The sequence below is a fragment of the Salvelinus alpinus genome, chromosome 11 (assembly GCF_045679555.1).
Source record: "Salvelinus alpinus chromosome 11, SLU_Salpinus.1, whole genome shotgun sequence".
Classification (NCBI taxonomy): domain Eukaryota; kingdom Metazoa; phylum Chordata; class Actinopteri; order Salmoniformes; family Salmonidae; genus Salvelinus; species Salvelinus alpinus.
In genome coordinates, this window is record NC_092096.1 from 52044289 (window position 1) to 52059257 (window position 14969).

The 14969-nt window shown below is 43.9% G+C and overlaps 1 protein-coding gene across 2 annotated transcripts in view; it reads left to right on the forward strand.

Annotated features, from left to right (window-relative positions):
* LOC139534359 (phosphofurin acidic cluster sorting protein 1-like) overlaps positions 1 to 14566 on the forward strand; it is a 57790-nt gene extending 43224 nt beyond the window's left edge. The window contains exons 10-24 of one of the 2 annotated variants that reach the window (XM_071333449.1): positions 826 to 925; positions 1673 to 1756; positions 1848 to 1969; positions 2302 to 2449; positions 3869 to 3973; positions 5505 to 5611; positions 6089 to 6243; positions 6441 to 6551; positions 6680 to 6782; positions 6930 to 6972; positions 7136 to 7178; positions 7312 to 7453; positions 8150 to 8388; positions 8793 to 8912; positions 9829 to 14566. In XM_071333449.1, coding sequence (XP_071189550.1) covers positions 826 to 925; positions 1673 to 1756; positions 1848 to 1969; positions 2302 to 2449; positions 3869 to 3973; positions 5505 to 5611; positions 6089 to 6243; positions 6441 to 6551; positions 6680 to 6782; positions 6930 to 6972; positions 7136 to 7178; positions 7312 to 7453; positions 8150 to 8388; positions 8793 to 8912; positions 9829 to 9947 — 1741 coding nt within the window. In that variant the 3' untranslated portion in view covers positions 9948 to 14566. The remainder of the gene's footprint in view (positions 1 to 825; positions 926 to 1672; positions 1757 to 1847; positions 1970 to 2301; positions 2450 to 3868; positions 3974 to 5504; positions 5612 to 6088; positions 6244 to 6440; positions 6552 to 6679; positions 6783 to 6929; positions 6973 to 7135; positions 7179 to 7311; positions 7454 to 8149; positions 8389 to 8792; positions 8913 to 9828) is intronic. The other variant, XM_071333450.1, reaches the window with a different exon arrangement.
* Positions 14567 to 14969: the final 403 nt, after the last annotated feature.

A 14969-nucleotide genomic window follows, 5' to 3' on the forward strand; every position in this document is an offset into this window, starting at 1 on the left:
GATGGGACAAGAACATCCCTGCCGGCCAAACTCTCCCCTAACCCGGACGACGCTGGGCCAATTGTGCGCCACCCCATTGGTCTCCCGGTCGCGGCCAACTTCGACAGAGCCTGGACTCGAAACAGGATCTCTAGTGGCACAGCATGCAACTGCGATGCAGTGCCTTAGACCACTGCGCCACTCGGGAGGCCCTCCCAATCCTCCGCAATCTACACACAATACCCCATAATGACAAAGCAAAAACATTTTTTTGCAGATGTATTCAACATTTTTAAACAGAAATACCTTATTTACATAAGTATTCAGACCCTTTGCTACGAGACTCAAAATTGAGCTCAGGTGCATCCTATTTCCATTGATCATCCTTGAGCTGTTTCTACAACTTGATTGGAGTCCACCTGTGGTAAATTCCATTGATTGGACAGGATTTGGAAAGGCACACACCTGTCTACATAAGGTCCCACAGTTGACAGTGCATGTCAGAGCAAAAACCAAGCCATGAGGTCGAAGGAATTGTCCGTAGAGCTCCGAGACAGGATCGTGTCGAGGCACAGATCTGGTAAGGGTACCAAAACATGTCTGCAGGATTGAATACTTTCTGAATGCACTGAATATACACAAAGTGGATTTTTTTATTTCACGATGTTATGAACATCGCTAGCAGCAACAGAATAAAACAAATGTTTAACACATACAGCAGAAAAGAGATGAATATCTTCTTTCTAATGATGAACATTATTTCTCAACTCCAAATACTGATCATCACTATGAACACACCATTCCATGTATGTTACAGTCGGTGCTAACTTGTGTGTGTCCATCCAGGCCGTTCTTTGAGGGAATGTCCCAGTCCAGCTCTCAGACGGAAATCACCAGCCTGAACAGCAGAGGAGGGAGCCTGGGACGAGACGCCTGCTTCAGCCCTGTGAGTAATGGAGGGAGAGAGGGAGGGCGGGAGTAGAGAGGGGACTGAGCGAAGGAAGGGGAGAGGGAGATAAATAATGCATTAAAGGATGGAGGGGGGGGTGTAAGGGATCAAATCAATTTTTATTGGTCACATACACCTGGTTAGCAGATGTTATTGCGAGTGTAGCGAAAAATGCTTGTGCTTCTAGTCCCGACAGTGCAGCAATATCAACAAGTAATCTAACAATTCCACAACTACCTAATACACACACATCTAGGTAAAGGGATGGAATATGAATATGCACATAAAAATATATGGATTAGCAATGACCGAGCGGCATTGGCAAGATGCAACAGATGGTGTAAAATACAATATATACAAATGGGATGAGTAATGCAAGATAAGTAAACATCATTATTAAAGTGGCATTAGTAAAGTGACTCGTGATCCGTTTGTTAAAGTGGCCGACGATTTCAAGTCGGTATGTAGGCAGACGCCTCTCTGTGTTAGAGATGGCTGTTTTAACAGTCTGATGGCCTTGAGATAGAAACCCTTTTTCGGTCTCTAAGGCCCCGGAGGAATCTTGTGAGAAGGGACTTAAGCAGAACGGAGACAAACCGGGAGGAATGTTCGAGAGAGAAAAAAAGAGGGCGAAGGTGAAGGATTGAGATTCACGACGCAGCGGTCATCCCGCGATCATCAGGTCTGGTAATACGTGGCTAGGTGAGATGTGTGGTGGTGACTGTGTTTCCCGCGTGTCTCCAGCAGGGGGAGCAGCGGCCTGTGGAGATGAAACACTCACGCAGTCGCAACCTGGAGGCGGAGACCCTCTCTGAGACGGACACGCTGGTGAGACGCTCGAACGGGCTCTGTGTGCTGTATAAAGAGGTAGCGATCCGTTTTGAGCTTAAGCTAATCTGTGTGTGTGTTCTGTGTGCAGGAGTTGACGGATCAGGAGATGTTTCCGGAGGGCCCCTGTATTACGGTGTCGGGGGCTGAGAAACCCCGTACGCCCCTGAAGAGCAGCAAGAGTGGAGGAGGACAGACCATGCCCTCCCCCAGGTAACTACACACACACACACACACACACACACACACACACACACACACACAGACTCTTGCCATAGTCACTCCAACAAAATGACACATGCCTGATACCAAACCAACCTCCCAGGTGCCTTTGCAGATGTGCATATTTTCCTCTGAAAGGTAGAATTGTTCCAATCCTTCAACCCTAGAGGAAAGGGTTTGGGGTCAGTTTGGCGTTTTAACACAAACACGTAATACCCTCCACACTGGTTGCACTGGGGATTGGTCTCTTTAAAAGGTGTGTGTGTGTGTGTGTGTGTGTGTGTGTGTGTGTGTGTGTGTGTGTGTGTGTGTGTGTTTCACAGGCTGGACGGCAGGGGTCCCACCCCCAAACAGAAGAGACAGAGCAGTACTCCTATGAAAGAGAGACAGCTGTCTAAACCAATCAGTGAAGGGGGGAGGACCAACAGCTCCGACAGCGAGAGATCCCCTGAACTGGGACACAGCTCACAGGTTTTGTACACAGACACACACACACACACACACACACACACACACACACACACACACACATTCTTAAAACTACTGTGAGCGCCAAAAGTATTGGGACAGTGATACATTTTGTTGTTGTTTTGGCTCTATACTCCAGCACTTTGGATGATTTTGAAATGATACAATGACTATGAGGTTACAGTACAGACTGACAGCTTTAATTTGAGGGTATTTTCATCCATGGTGAACCGTTTAGAAATTACCGCACTTTTTGTACATAGTCCCCCATTTTTTGGGGACAAATTCACTTATGTGTATTAAAGGAGTAAAAAGTTTAGTATTTGTTCCCATATTCATAGCACGCAATGACTACATCAAGCTTGTGACTCTACAAATTTGTTTGATGCATTTGCAGTTTGTTTTGGTTGTGTTTCAGATTATTTTGTGCCCAATAGAAATGAATGGTAAATAATGTATTGTATCATTTTCCAGTCACTTTTATTGTAAATAAGAATAGAATATGTTTCTAAACACTTCTACGTTCATGTGGATACTACCATGATTACGAATAGTCCTGAATGAGTCGTGAATAATGACGAGTGAGATAGTTACAGAGGCATAATTATCATAACCCCAAGACACGCTAACCGTTACACACACACACACACACACACACACACACACACACACTATTTCTTATAGCAGGGGGTCCTATAGTTCCAGTTGTCACATCTCATCCATCCATGGATGGGAGACCAGATGCTGCTGGAAGTGGTGTTGGAGGGCCAGTAGGAAGCAACCCTTCCTCTGGTCAACAAAAATAAATATATATAAATATCCCTGTGTAGGGTGCCGTCTTTTGGATGGGACGTTAAACGGGTGTCCTGGCTCTCTGTGGTCACTAAAGATCCCATGGCACTTATTGTAAGAGTAGGGGTGTTAACCCCGGTATCCTGGTTAAATTCCCAAGCTGTCCCTCATACCATCATGACCACCTAATCATCCCAAGTTTACAATTGGCTTATTCATCCCCCTCCTCTCCCCTGTAACTATTACCCAGGTCGTTGCTGTAAATGAGAATGTGTTCTCAGTCAACTTACCTGGTAAAAAAGCAAAAGATATTGTCTCCCTCCATCTTGATCTCTCCGTTCCTCTCCTCCCCCTACTCCCTTCTTCTCGTCTAAATAAAGAACATGAATGTACCCATGATGAAGAGACTAAGAATGAATGATGTATGTGTTGTTGAGTCATCTAAAAAGAAACTGCTCCACTTTGTGTGTGTGTGTGTGTGTGTGTGTGTGTGTGTGTGTGTGTGTGTGTGTGTGTGTGTGTGTGTGTGTGTGTGTGTGTGTGTGTGTGTGTGTGTGTGTGTGTGTGTGTGTGTGTGTGTGTGTGTGTGTGTGTGTGTGTGTGTGTGTGTGTGTGTGTGTGTGTGTGTAGGTCCTGAGGAAGGCGGTGTATGACCAGCTGAACCAGATCCTTCTGTCTGACGCGGCTCTGCCTGAGAGTCTCATCCTGGTCAATGGCACCGACTGGCAGGGCCAGGTAACAACCGTGTGTGTGGTGTTAATAACCCATCCGTAACAGCCTGACTATATGTGAAAAGTCAGAGGCCAGCGTCCGACCCTAACCAGCTAATATAGAAAATGCGCCGTAGGCTACAGTCCGAGATGACGGAACAGCGGAGGCTGCTGAGGGGAGGACGGCTCATAATAATGGCTGGAATGGAGCGAATGGAATGGCATCGAACGCATTGGAAAAACCATGTGTTTGATGTAATTTGATGCTCTTCCGCTCCAGCCATTCACACAAGCCCGTACTCCACTATTAACCTCCTGTGTGGCGGAGGGATTTTTCGAGCAGATTCTTTCTTGTCGTTTCTGACATTTTGGTTGGCCATTTTTTTTCCCGTCAACTTGTCTATAGTTAGAAAACATGCTCTTCTGTCATGATATGTTGCCCTAGAAGACTAAATAAACCTTTTGATGACCAGAATAGTGTCATAAATCGATAGAATTTAATGCTTCAATCTATCGTAGTTGACATCGGTTAAAGCTTTCTCTGTGACCTCTCGCGAGCAAGGACGTTTAGGGACCGGGGAGAAAATGCAGTAACTCAAAACTGGAAAGATTTTCCGTGCAGTTTGACCGGTTGTATGGAAATAGAAAACTGTGAAAACGACCCAACATGTTTCTGATAAGATTTCAGTTCGGGCTTGGATGCATATTTTATGTGGTTGAAATACTATCAGCGTTTATGATGCTGGTTAAGATAACGCCTCTACATACGGTATCTAACTGCGCATTCGCATTGTCTCAATATGCTGAAAGAAAGGATTTGTATTTCTCCACTCCTGTTCCTCAGTCAAAATTTAGACTACATTCGGTATATAATTTTACTGCAAGAAATGCTTAAGTCTGCGGGAGTTAATATTAAGGCTCTGTGAGAGGACCTACAGTCAGTGTCCTCATTTCGGTTTGCATCTAACCCATCTGAACAGTGGGCTGCAGTTCCCTTGACGTGCCCATAGGCCTATCTAAAGTCCCCGTCTTGTGACTGTCAAATTTGTATAGCGCCTCACGATCGTCACACATAACGTCACTTTGCTGTCATCCTCTTTTACCACTTCACCAACTCTTTCCCAAACATGACTTTGCCTGCCCTCCCTTCTCTTTATTTTCAACTCTCCATTTTCGCAGCTTTTCTCTTATTGAATTCAACGTCGACATTGTCCTTTTTGCCTCTGTGGATCGACGGGTACTTTTTTTGCCCGTTCCCAAAAGCATTTGGCGATTGACGTGTAGGCTATTTGGTGGGTACAGTTAGGCCCTTAGTCACTAATACCAGATAACCTAAAATAATGATAGAAAAACAAATGTAGCCTATAGATATAAATTGCACAAGAATTATGGATTTTTAAAATGTTATTCTTTTCTCTTTATTCAACCTGCCCTTGACCCTAAACTCATCACGGCGCTTCCCCGCGCATCACTGGTGTGTGCACACGTGTGTATTGTGTCAGAACAAACCTGTATGTTGCTGCAGTTCTTTAAGTGTGTGTGTGTGTGTGTTCCAGTACGTGGGAGAGCAGCTGCAGGTACAGAGGCACCCGGTGGTGTGTACGTGTTCAGGAGCTGAGATCCAGGCGGTGCTGTCTGCTGTCCTCACACGCATCCAGAAGTTGTAAGTCTAACACTTTATATGTGCGCGCTCGCGAACACACACACACACACACACACAGTTGTGAGTCTGTTGGTCTAACACATTATCTATGCTCTATTAATCTCACTGTCTATGAAATATTTAGACCGCAAAACTTTGAGTTGATTCGGGGAACTGCCTCCTCTCTCATTTCCTCTCCTCTCTCATTTCCTCTTTTTTTCTTTTTTTTAATTAACTATTTCAATTGTCATGGTGTATCCTTGTAGGTCACAATGTCACAAGGATAGTCTAATTTACATTTATAGCAAAGCTTTTTCATTGTCAAAGTAGGCCTATAAAAAAATTAACACGCTCACTCAAGTGGTCGAGTGCTAGCTTCCGTTCGAATATCTGGATATTCGATTAACCGTGCTCATCGCTACTTGGTGGGTGTCATAGCTGGGTTATGTGATTATCTTTAACCCCCCCCCCCCCCCCCCTCTCTACTTTCCTCTCTAGTTGTAACTGTAACTCGTCCATGCCCAGGCCGGTCAAGGTGGCAGTGGTGGGTAGTCAGAGCTACCTTGGTGCCATCCTGCAGTTCTTTGTCACACAGTTGGCAAGCAAGACCTCTGATTGGCTCAACCACCTGAGGTTCCTGGTGGTGCCCCTGGGTGAGACAAACAACATGGGCGCCTTCTGTCCGTATCCATGGTGACAGGCGTAGTGATGGGTTGATGATGGAAAATAGATGTTGTCAGGCTGATCACGTACACTAAAAGATCATCTCTCCGTCTCTCTCTCTCTCTCTGTCTCTGTCTTTCTCTCTCTCTCTCTCTCTCTCTCTCTCTCTCGCTCTATGGTCTTATAGGCTCTCATCCTGTTGCTAAGCACCTGGGTGCCATAGACAACCGTTACAGCTCTGCGTTCTTAGACGGGGCGTGGAGAGACATGTTCAGCCGCTCTGAACCCCCACAGACAGGTACACACACACACACACACACACACACACACACACACACACACACACACTGGATCTGGATACATAAAGTTAGCACTCAGAGCCTGACCTCTAATCTTTGATCTGTGTTCCTGTCCCCGGTGCTGCAGACCTGTTGGACGTGGCCGGTAGGATCTCCCAGTACATCAGTGGAGCCACCGTCACACACCAGCTGCCCATCGCTGAGGCCATGCTTACCTGCAAACACAGGACGTGAGTGGACGTGTGTGCGCGCGCACACACACACACACACAAACTGTCAGGGTGTAACACATACCTTAACCGGAGCAATAACTACAAGATGGTATTTCATTCAAAACCCATGTAACTGGTCATAACTCATTATTTGTCTCTGTTCAGGCACGATGAAGATTCCTACCAGAAGTTCATTCCTTTTATTGGGGTACGTATATAATAAACCAGGTCTCTCTGTAGACTCTTCCATAGATCTACAATTGAAAATGGACATCTAGTTTGGATAGTAACTCCTCAGCTGATTTAGGGTGTTTAGAATATGAGCTATTTGTCCTGACGTTGTAGTAACAGGATGTTGTCATGTGTTTCAGTTGGTGAAGGTTGGTCTGATTGAGCCAGACACTTCCACAACAGGTAGGTGGTTTAAAAACCAATGAAGAAGTACACTCTTACTGCTAAATTTCCATCTTCCAGGCCTATTTACTTGATAATATTACAAACAATGACATTAATCTCACCTCCATCCCTTGCCCCTGCGGTCGCCTAGGAGACACAGAAGAGGGCGTGGCAGTGAGCTTGGCTGTTCCCTCTACGTCCCCTCCCTCCCACGGCTCTCCCACCGGGCTGATCAAAGAGGCTGCCACTCCCCCCTCCTCTCCTTCTATGAGCAGTGTTCTCTCAGTACAGGGGTAAGTCTGCACCCACCCCTTAGCTTGGGGTATAGTCTTTTGTGCTGTTATTTCTTATTATAAGGCGCTGGGCAATTCCAGTTCTCAGGAGCTGCTACGTTTCCTCCTCTCTTTCTGAGTGATCATTAGTGGATCAATTAAGTGCCAGAGAGTGTCTGCATACCTTTTCATGTCTAAATCAGTCCCTGAAAGGAACGAGAGCCACGAAACAGTAGACACACCGTGGCCCCCCTTGACCTGACAGAGTTGCCTACCGCTGTCTGAGTGAAAGAAAGGAAAGGGGAGAAAAGAGAGGGAGGAATATTACCAGCACACTGCTTCTCCTCAGGTCAGCCATCTCAGGTTCATTATGTCCCCTTCATGTCTGCCCTGGTGAAACTCTAGAGCAGTGATCCTCTCTGACCGTCTAAAAACAACCACAGATGCATCTGCAGCTTCTAGCGTTATAGCCCATCATTGTTTTGGGGTTTGGTGCTGTAACAGACTCTCTTGTCCTCCCTATAGCCAAACTCAGGGTCAGGGTTGATGCACCGTATGAAATGTATGCCCATGAATCCATAACCCTCTCTGTCCCTGAATACCTCCTCCCTACACCTCACAAGCTTTTTACACTTTTAGCAAAGAATCTCCCGTAACTTTTCCTTTCCTTGTATTGTATCCTAACCCGTCCTCGTGACCCTCCTCTTCCTGTCCCAGGAGCCCCAGTATGTCCCAAGGTGTGGACGCCATTGGGTTGCAGGTGGACTACTGGCTGGCGTCGCTGGCGGAGAAGCGCCGAGAGGGCGAGCGGCGTGACACAGGCTGTAAGAACACCCTGAAGAGTGCCTTCAGGTCCCTGCAGGTCAGCAGGCTACCAGGAGGGGGCAGCAGTGAGACACAGGCCCAGGTCAACACCATGGCCATGACTGTGGTCACCAAGGAGAAGAACAAGAAGGGTAAAGAGTTTTAGAATACCACTTTTCTATGGCACAATCAAAGTAATTCAGCGTTTAAAAAAAAAAAACACACAGTTTTTAGTGCATAATGATCAGTGGAATAGATGGAATAGGTTGCAAGATCGAATAGCCAAGCTGACAAGGTAAAAATCTGTCGTTCCGCCCCTGAACAAGGCAGTTAACCCACTGTTCCTTGGCCGTCATTGAAAATAAGAATTTGTTCTTAACTGACTTGCCTAGTTAAATAAAGGTTAAATAACATTTTTTAAATCCTTCTAGTTGGGGGTGTTCTTCAGTCATTCTTCCTACAGTATGTGACTGTTATAGGTTTCCTGGTTGTATAGTTATAGAAATCCTATTGCATTTATAATGAAGGTTGACTTTCTCTCTCTCTGTGTCTGTAGTTCCCACCATATTCCTGGGTAAGAAGCCGAAGGAGAAAGATGTCGACTCTAAGAGCCAGGTCATTGAGGGTATCAGCAGACTCATCTGTTCTGCCAAGCAGCATCAAACCATCCTGAAAGGTACAGGAACATGAGACGAGGAGGGAGGGAGGGCGGGGTGAGAGAGATGACCAGTGAAATTGGAGAGAAGGCTCTGAGAAGGAGGGAGAGAGAGAGAGGTGAAATTATAGTGCTTCTCTAGATGCAAAATCTTTAGAAAGAGTCGACCCATCAGGGAAGAGAAGGCAGGGGAAGGGGAAATGATTTATTGGGGATGTTGGAGGAAAGAGAAAATGAAGGAAGGGTTGTGTTAACGGACCTCTAAGTGTCTCTAAGACTCCGAAATAGCACCCTATTCCTAACACTGGGCCAATAGGGCTCTGGTCAAAAATGGTGCACTACTGTATATAGGGAATAGTGAGCCATTCGAGACACAGCCTAAAGGCGCCTGCATACTAGGTTCAAACGTCTGTGCCCCTTAAAAGACCTTTGCTTGGAAAAACTAGATAAAAACTGCATTTTTACTGTTTCTCCCTCTTGAGACGCCGTATCAACATTGTAGCCCGTATGCACTTCCTCAAAGTAGTCAGAATTATTCAGAGAGCAATCAAGAAATCTGCAATTCATTTGGACATTTTTGCAGAGGGAAGTCTCTGCCTCGCAATTTTACATCTAACTAAGATGTTTGGTGCAGTATTTCTCAAGTGAGAAAATATGCATGAGAACTCGTCGTCTCTCGTTGAATGACAACACACACTTCATTGAAGAACCCTGTCCATTAGTTCCCACTCCTACTAGGAGTGGTACTGTTGACCAATCACCGACGAAAGGGGCGTAGACTTATGCTACCGAACTATAAGAAAGAATGTAATATCCGCAAATGTTCTCAAATGCGCAAACTGTTTCCACAGGGAAGCGTGCGACATCCTTAAGTGTTCCCTGTCTGAACAACAGTCATACTTAACCAGTATCTATGTGTCTCCTGTGTGTGTCTCAGTGTCCATAGACGGAGTGGAGTGGAATGACGTCAAGTTCTTCCAGCTGGCTGCACAGTGGCCCACCCATGTCAAGTATCTCCCTGTTGGACTGTTTGGTTACAACAAACCTCCCTCCTAGGGTCCACCCTTTACCCCTCGCCCCGCCCAATCCTGTCCCACCTAGACCCCGCCTCTCGGAAACGCCGTGGCCACTAATATTTGTCAATTACGATGAAGGGTTGAGGGGCCGAATGTATTTGCTATGTTTGTCTTATTTATCTATAGCAGGGAGGGAGAGATGGGTTGGATATGGGGTGCAACGCTACTAGTCACTTTAATGAATCGAAATGGCCCTCGCTCTGTCTAGCGTGTGTGTATGAGGGGCCCACAGCACAAGATAACGGACTGCCGTTCAACTAATCCTAACGATGAGATGCACCCGCATGAATAACTCCCATTACGAGCCCTGACCCCTGACATCTGACCCTTTAACCCTGACCAGGTAGTCACCACTCTTATCACCTTGAACCTGCCCCGGTGTCACCAAAGGCCAACCTGCATGCTGTACACTACACCACCACGTGCCAGTTATAACAAGAGTATCATATTATGACATGTTATAACAGTAATGCCATGGTTATTATGGGGTATGGAGGGGAACTTTGGATCCAAACATACTGTACATGTGCATGAAATGGAATGAACAACAGACAACACCTACAGTAGCAATGCTTTTTCTGCTCCCTAATGACATAAATGCTTTTTTTCCTCACCAATGATGTACAGTAAGTTGACATGTTATGCATATGAAGAGCAGAACATATAAGAAAAGGCTCTAGTGTTTTTTGTAACGACATTTGAACTCTCTGTGTACAGCGAGGGCGCCAACTTACGAGCTCACTGTTTGCCCCAACTTTACTGAGAAGAGGCAATATTTCTGCTGTCTGTAAGGCTTGTCCCTTTATCAATCTGTTGTTGTTGTTGTCAGCGTTGCTCTCTTGATGCACACGCCAATGTATAGTCCTCCTCCTGCTTGTGGACGTACAGTATATCACCTGTGTGGGGCTGTTGCATTCTGGGATTTGTAGGCTGGGGCTCGTGCTGAGGTTAAATTGGGGGACAGGAGCTGTGACCGTCATCTTTTGCGATGCACTTCCAATAACTCCTCCCCCAGCGCTATAGTAGCTAGGTATCCTACTCCAAAGCACAATGTCGCACGCTACTAGGGACTTTTTATCCCTGTCTTTACCTGTCATGGGTTGCAAAATTCCAGCAACTTTCCCAAAATTACCAAGTTTTCCAAAAATCCTAGTTGGAAGGTTTCTGGGAATTGGGAGGGAATAAGTAGGAAGTCCGGAATCTCCCGACCTGGATTTCTGGAAAACATGCATTTTCCAGCCCTGCCTGTGATAGACAGGCAGCGTTCACTCCACTGAAATGGTTGGTGTGTTTTGTCTAGGGTGTTGTGAGGTGTCCAGTGACAGGTGTGTTATTATGTAATGTGGTAAAACGAAAAACAATATTGAAATATCTATGAAACCAGTTTTATAAGTAACCCACGCGACACAGTATGATTGTTTTGTGTGTGGCCACGTGTTTGTGTCCCAGATGTGGTCAATATCGCTTTATGAGTTCTGTAGGCTGCGGTGTCAGCGGCCAGACGTTTGCCTTGTAGACTGACACAAAGATAGGTGACACCAAATGACCTTTTAAGAGCTACCAACAGCTCTGGTGCTTTTAAGAAAAACTGAAGACAAATCATTTGTATCCAAAGAATTTGACTTAAATCATTGATTTTCAATTTAGTAGCAAAGTCTATGGTCTATAATGTACCTGCAAAGTACCTTCAAATTAGTACATTTTGAATGAAATGGCAATGTGTTGTAAGCAAAACACTAGTCCTCTTGCGGTCTAAAATGAAAGCTAGCGAGTGTTGAGTAGCTTAGCCTTGTGTCACCTACAAAGTAACCTTCCCCATCTGTGCGGAGTGAAGAATTGTGACAAATATCAAGTATTACAATGCCAATGTCTTGATTTTTGCTGTTATTAATTATGATTTTTGGGGTAACTTAGAGGTAGGTTTTTCAGCTTAGGTGTAACAGTTTTAAAAGTTGTGACGTGATCACCTTGTGTAACTCAAATCTGGCCCTGTTCTCTTTTGGGGGGGGGGGGGGCTTGTACAAAGGAAGGTTTTTGCACCAAGGGCTTCAAACTGATTGAGCGCATAAGTACACAGCTATGCATGTTCCACAAATAAGTCTGAATGATAGAATGTACGGATCTCAAACAACAAGGATGTACTTCCAAAAATCATTAGAGATATCATCTGAACTTAATTTGAATGTGCAGATAATATTCATTGTTAGTTTCTATTATCTCTTCTCAGTCTTGTCGACAAAAGCTTTATTGTTGAGTAAACATACATTTTGGAAGTTTTAACACCATTTTATCAGTCCAGAATAGGGTCGCAAAGGGAGGGTATATTACTGGAAACTTTCTAAGTTTGCCAGTAAACTACCACCATTTTTGGAACATTCAAGGATTTTATGTAATTTATCACATCTAGTGGTAAATCATCAAATAAGATGATTTAAAAAAAATTAAAATGGGATGTCAAAGCTGTAAAACATTCCTAAATATTAATAATCAACTTAGTGAATACCATTGGTGATTAATATGAGGGTTTCAGCATGAAATATCAACCATAACATTTTTTTACACACTTATTTATTTTACTATGTCAATATGCCTTTGTTGTAAATGTGATGGCAGTTGTGAAAAAAGTCAATAGTTGGAAGAGTTGCAGAGTTAATTAAGAATAATGCCATTGTTGATTACATTTACATTTACATTTAAGTCATTTAGCAGACGCTCTTATCCAGAGCGACTTACAAATTGATTAGATGCCTTTTTAAATTATTTTGGCTATTTTCTCTTGTTCAGAGGGTCTATCCACTAGAAACTAATGGACATTATGGACAGATATGACAAATTAATACTATATATGAATTTTAAAAATGTAAATTTATTCAACTTTACATTTCCAAAGTTACCAGCGATTGCTATAGATTCCGGTAACTTTTGTAAATTACTGGTAGCTTTACCCTAGTCCATAACCAGCTGTTAGTTCACTAGAATTTCTTTATTTTTATTATAGAACACAAACATAATAATCTCTCTCAACTCCATAGTCAGTTGACCTTGTAACCTCTGTGAGCTTGAATACTTTGTGCAACTTCCCTGTGAGTATCAAAGAGAGATACGGCAAAAGGCAGTGGTACTCTTGAAAGCAGACCGTTTAAACCCTGCTTCTCATAGCAAGTGTCACTGCCCACCAGTCGAGGGGGTAGACCCAGACCAATGCCTTCATGTGGACTTGGACTCTTAATGCATATTTTAACTGAGACTGTATCCTACTGTATGAATGTTATGTACAACATGGTGTCTCTATGGGAGGGACGTTTTTGCTTGAGGATAGTGACCTCTACCTGTAGCTACGCTACTCCCTAACCACAGATCTAGGATCAGATTACAATTACCCCCCCCTAGTTCTAACCATAACCATCAGGGGGATTAAAAGATATCTGACCCTGTGTCAGTGGTTAGAGGAGATTTATACCATCTCTGAGCAGAACAAAGAGGTCCAATTTCTCTATGCCTTGCAGCGTGTTATTAGCATAATAAGGAGTGTAAGATATGATTCTATTTGAACTCCTGTCTCTTCATAGGGGGATCATAAGCATTCACTGAATGGGACAAAGAAATCACTGCCAAGATGTCAAATGTTACATGGATATAACACCAAGCTGAAGCGGGGGTGATGTAGATATGTGTTCAATGTTTTTGGTGATAAAAACTTTGTTCCAAAGTAATAATTTTAATGTTGGAAACATTATTTTTCCACTATACATTCCAATGTTTACTCCTCTCTCTCCTCTCCCCCTGTTTCCAGTTCAGTCCCTTCTTTCACCTGTCGTACCATTAACGTGTTTGTTTTTCCTACCTTCTCTAGGCCTATTTGTCCTGTGTGGCTGTCTCTCAAACTTGTACCTGATATATGCGTACCTCTGTCTCTACCTGTATTGACCTGTAGTTACTGTGATGGTCTTTATGTTCACGACTAACGTATAGGGACAGCAGTTTTTGCTGACCATGTGACCCGACCAGGAACAACTCTGGGCCTTAGTTATAGAGTACAGGGCCCAGACTGTTTCCTGAAACGGGTCATATGGTCCTGAAACACTTCTGTCCTGGAGGGGAAGAACAATATGATCTATTAACATGAATAAATCAATTTAGCGATCAATACTGTCCTTCCTCTGCTATCATCACAATGTGTTTCAGAACAAATGGAGTGAGAGATCGAGAACAAACCGTAAGATATCTAGAGTCTCTGCCAGGATTCCACACGCTTTGCTTCTAATAAAGCCCATTTGAAAGGATCCCTGCTTGTAACATAGCACCCTATCACAGAAGAGAATCTGTTTTTGCATAACACTGCTTGGACTACACTTATGCTTGGTAGTAGTTTGAGGGGAGGATTCTGGCGCTTGAGCGTTTGGAGAGTAATTTTGCACATGCTATTGTTTCTTCAGCAGCTTTTTTTGCCTTTTGTCTATAAACAGTAATAATGCTTGTACATATCACAACAGTACTTCTGTATTGTATCTTAGTCCTTGTTTTTTTATTTGAAATGTTTTGTAGTACTTTTTCATGATTATGTTGTCAATTAAACTGATGTGGGATGGGAAAGTGGAACTGTCGATTTGTTTTTCTTTATTTTGTAAATTCTCCTGAGTTGTGTGTGTGCGCTCTGGTGCTTTTTCAGTTATTAATTTGAATGGAATCTAGGAATTAATGTAGCCTATTAAAGTTAAAATTAAGTTTTATTTAGGCTTCTCTAGACTAGTTATTATAATACACAGGTCTACATTAGAATGACAAAAAAAAAGTTATTGTAAATGCTATGGTGATTTGCCACAGGAAATATCCACAAGCCTACAAATACATGTTAATTGTGCATCATCCTTGATTTTGATCTCCCATGTAACAAACAGGTGAAGTCGTATCGCCCGGTCTGGGCTGTGGATTGGAGGAGAATTCGAACAGCAGCCATTTTCGGGTCGCGACTGTCATTCTTCGAACACGCTTCTCAGACTGA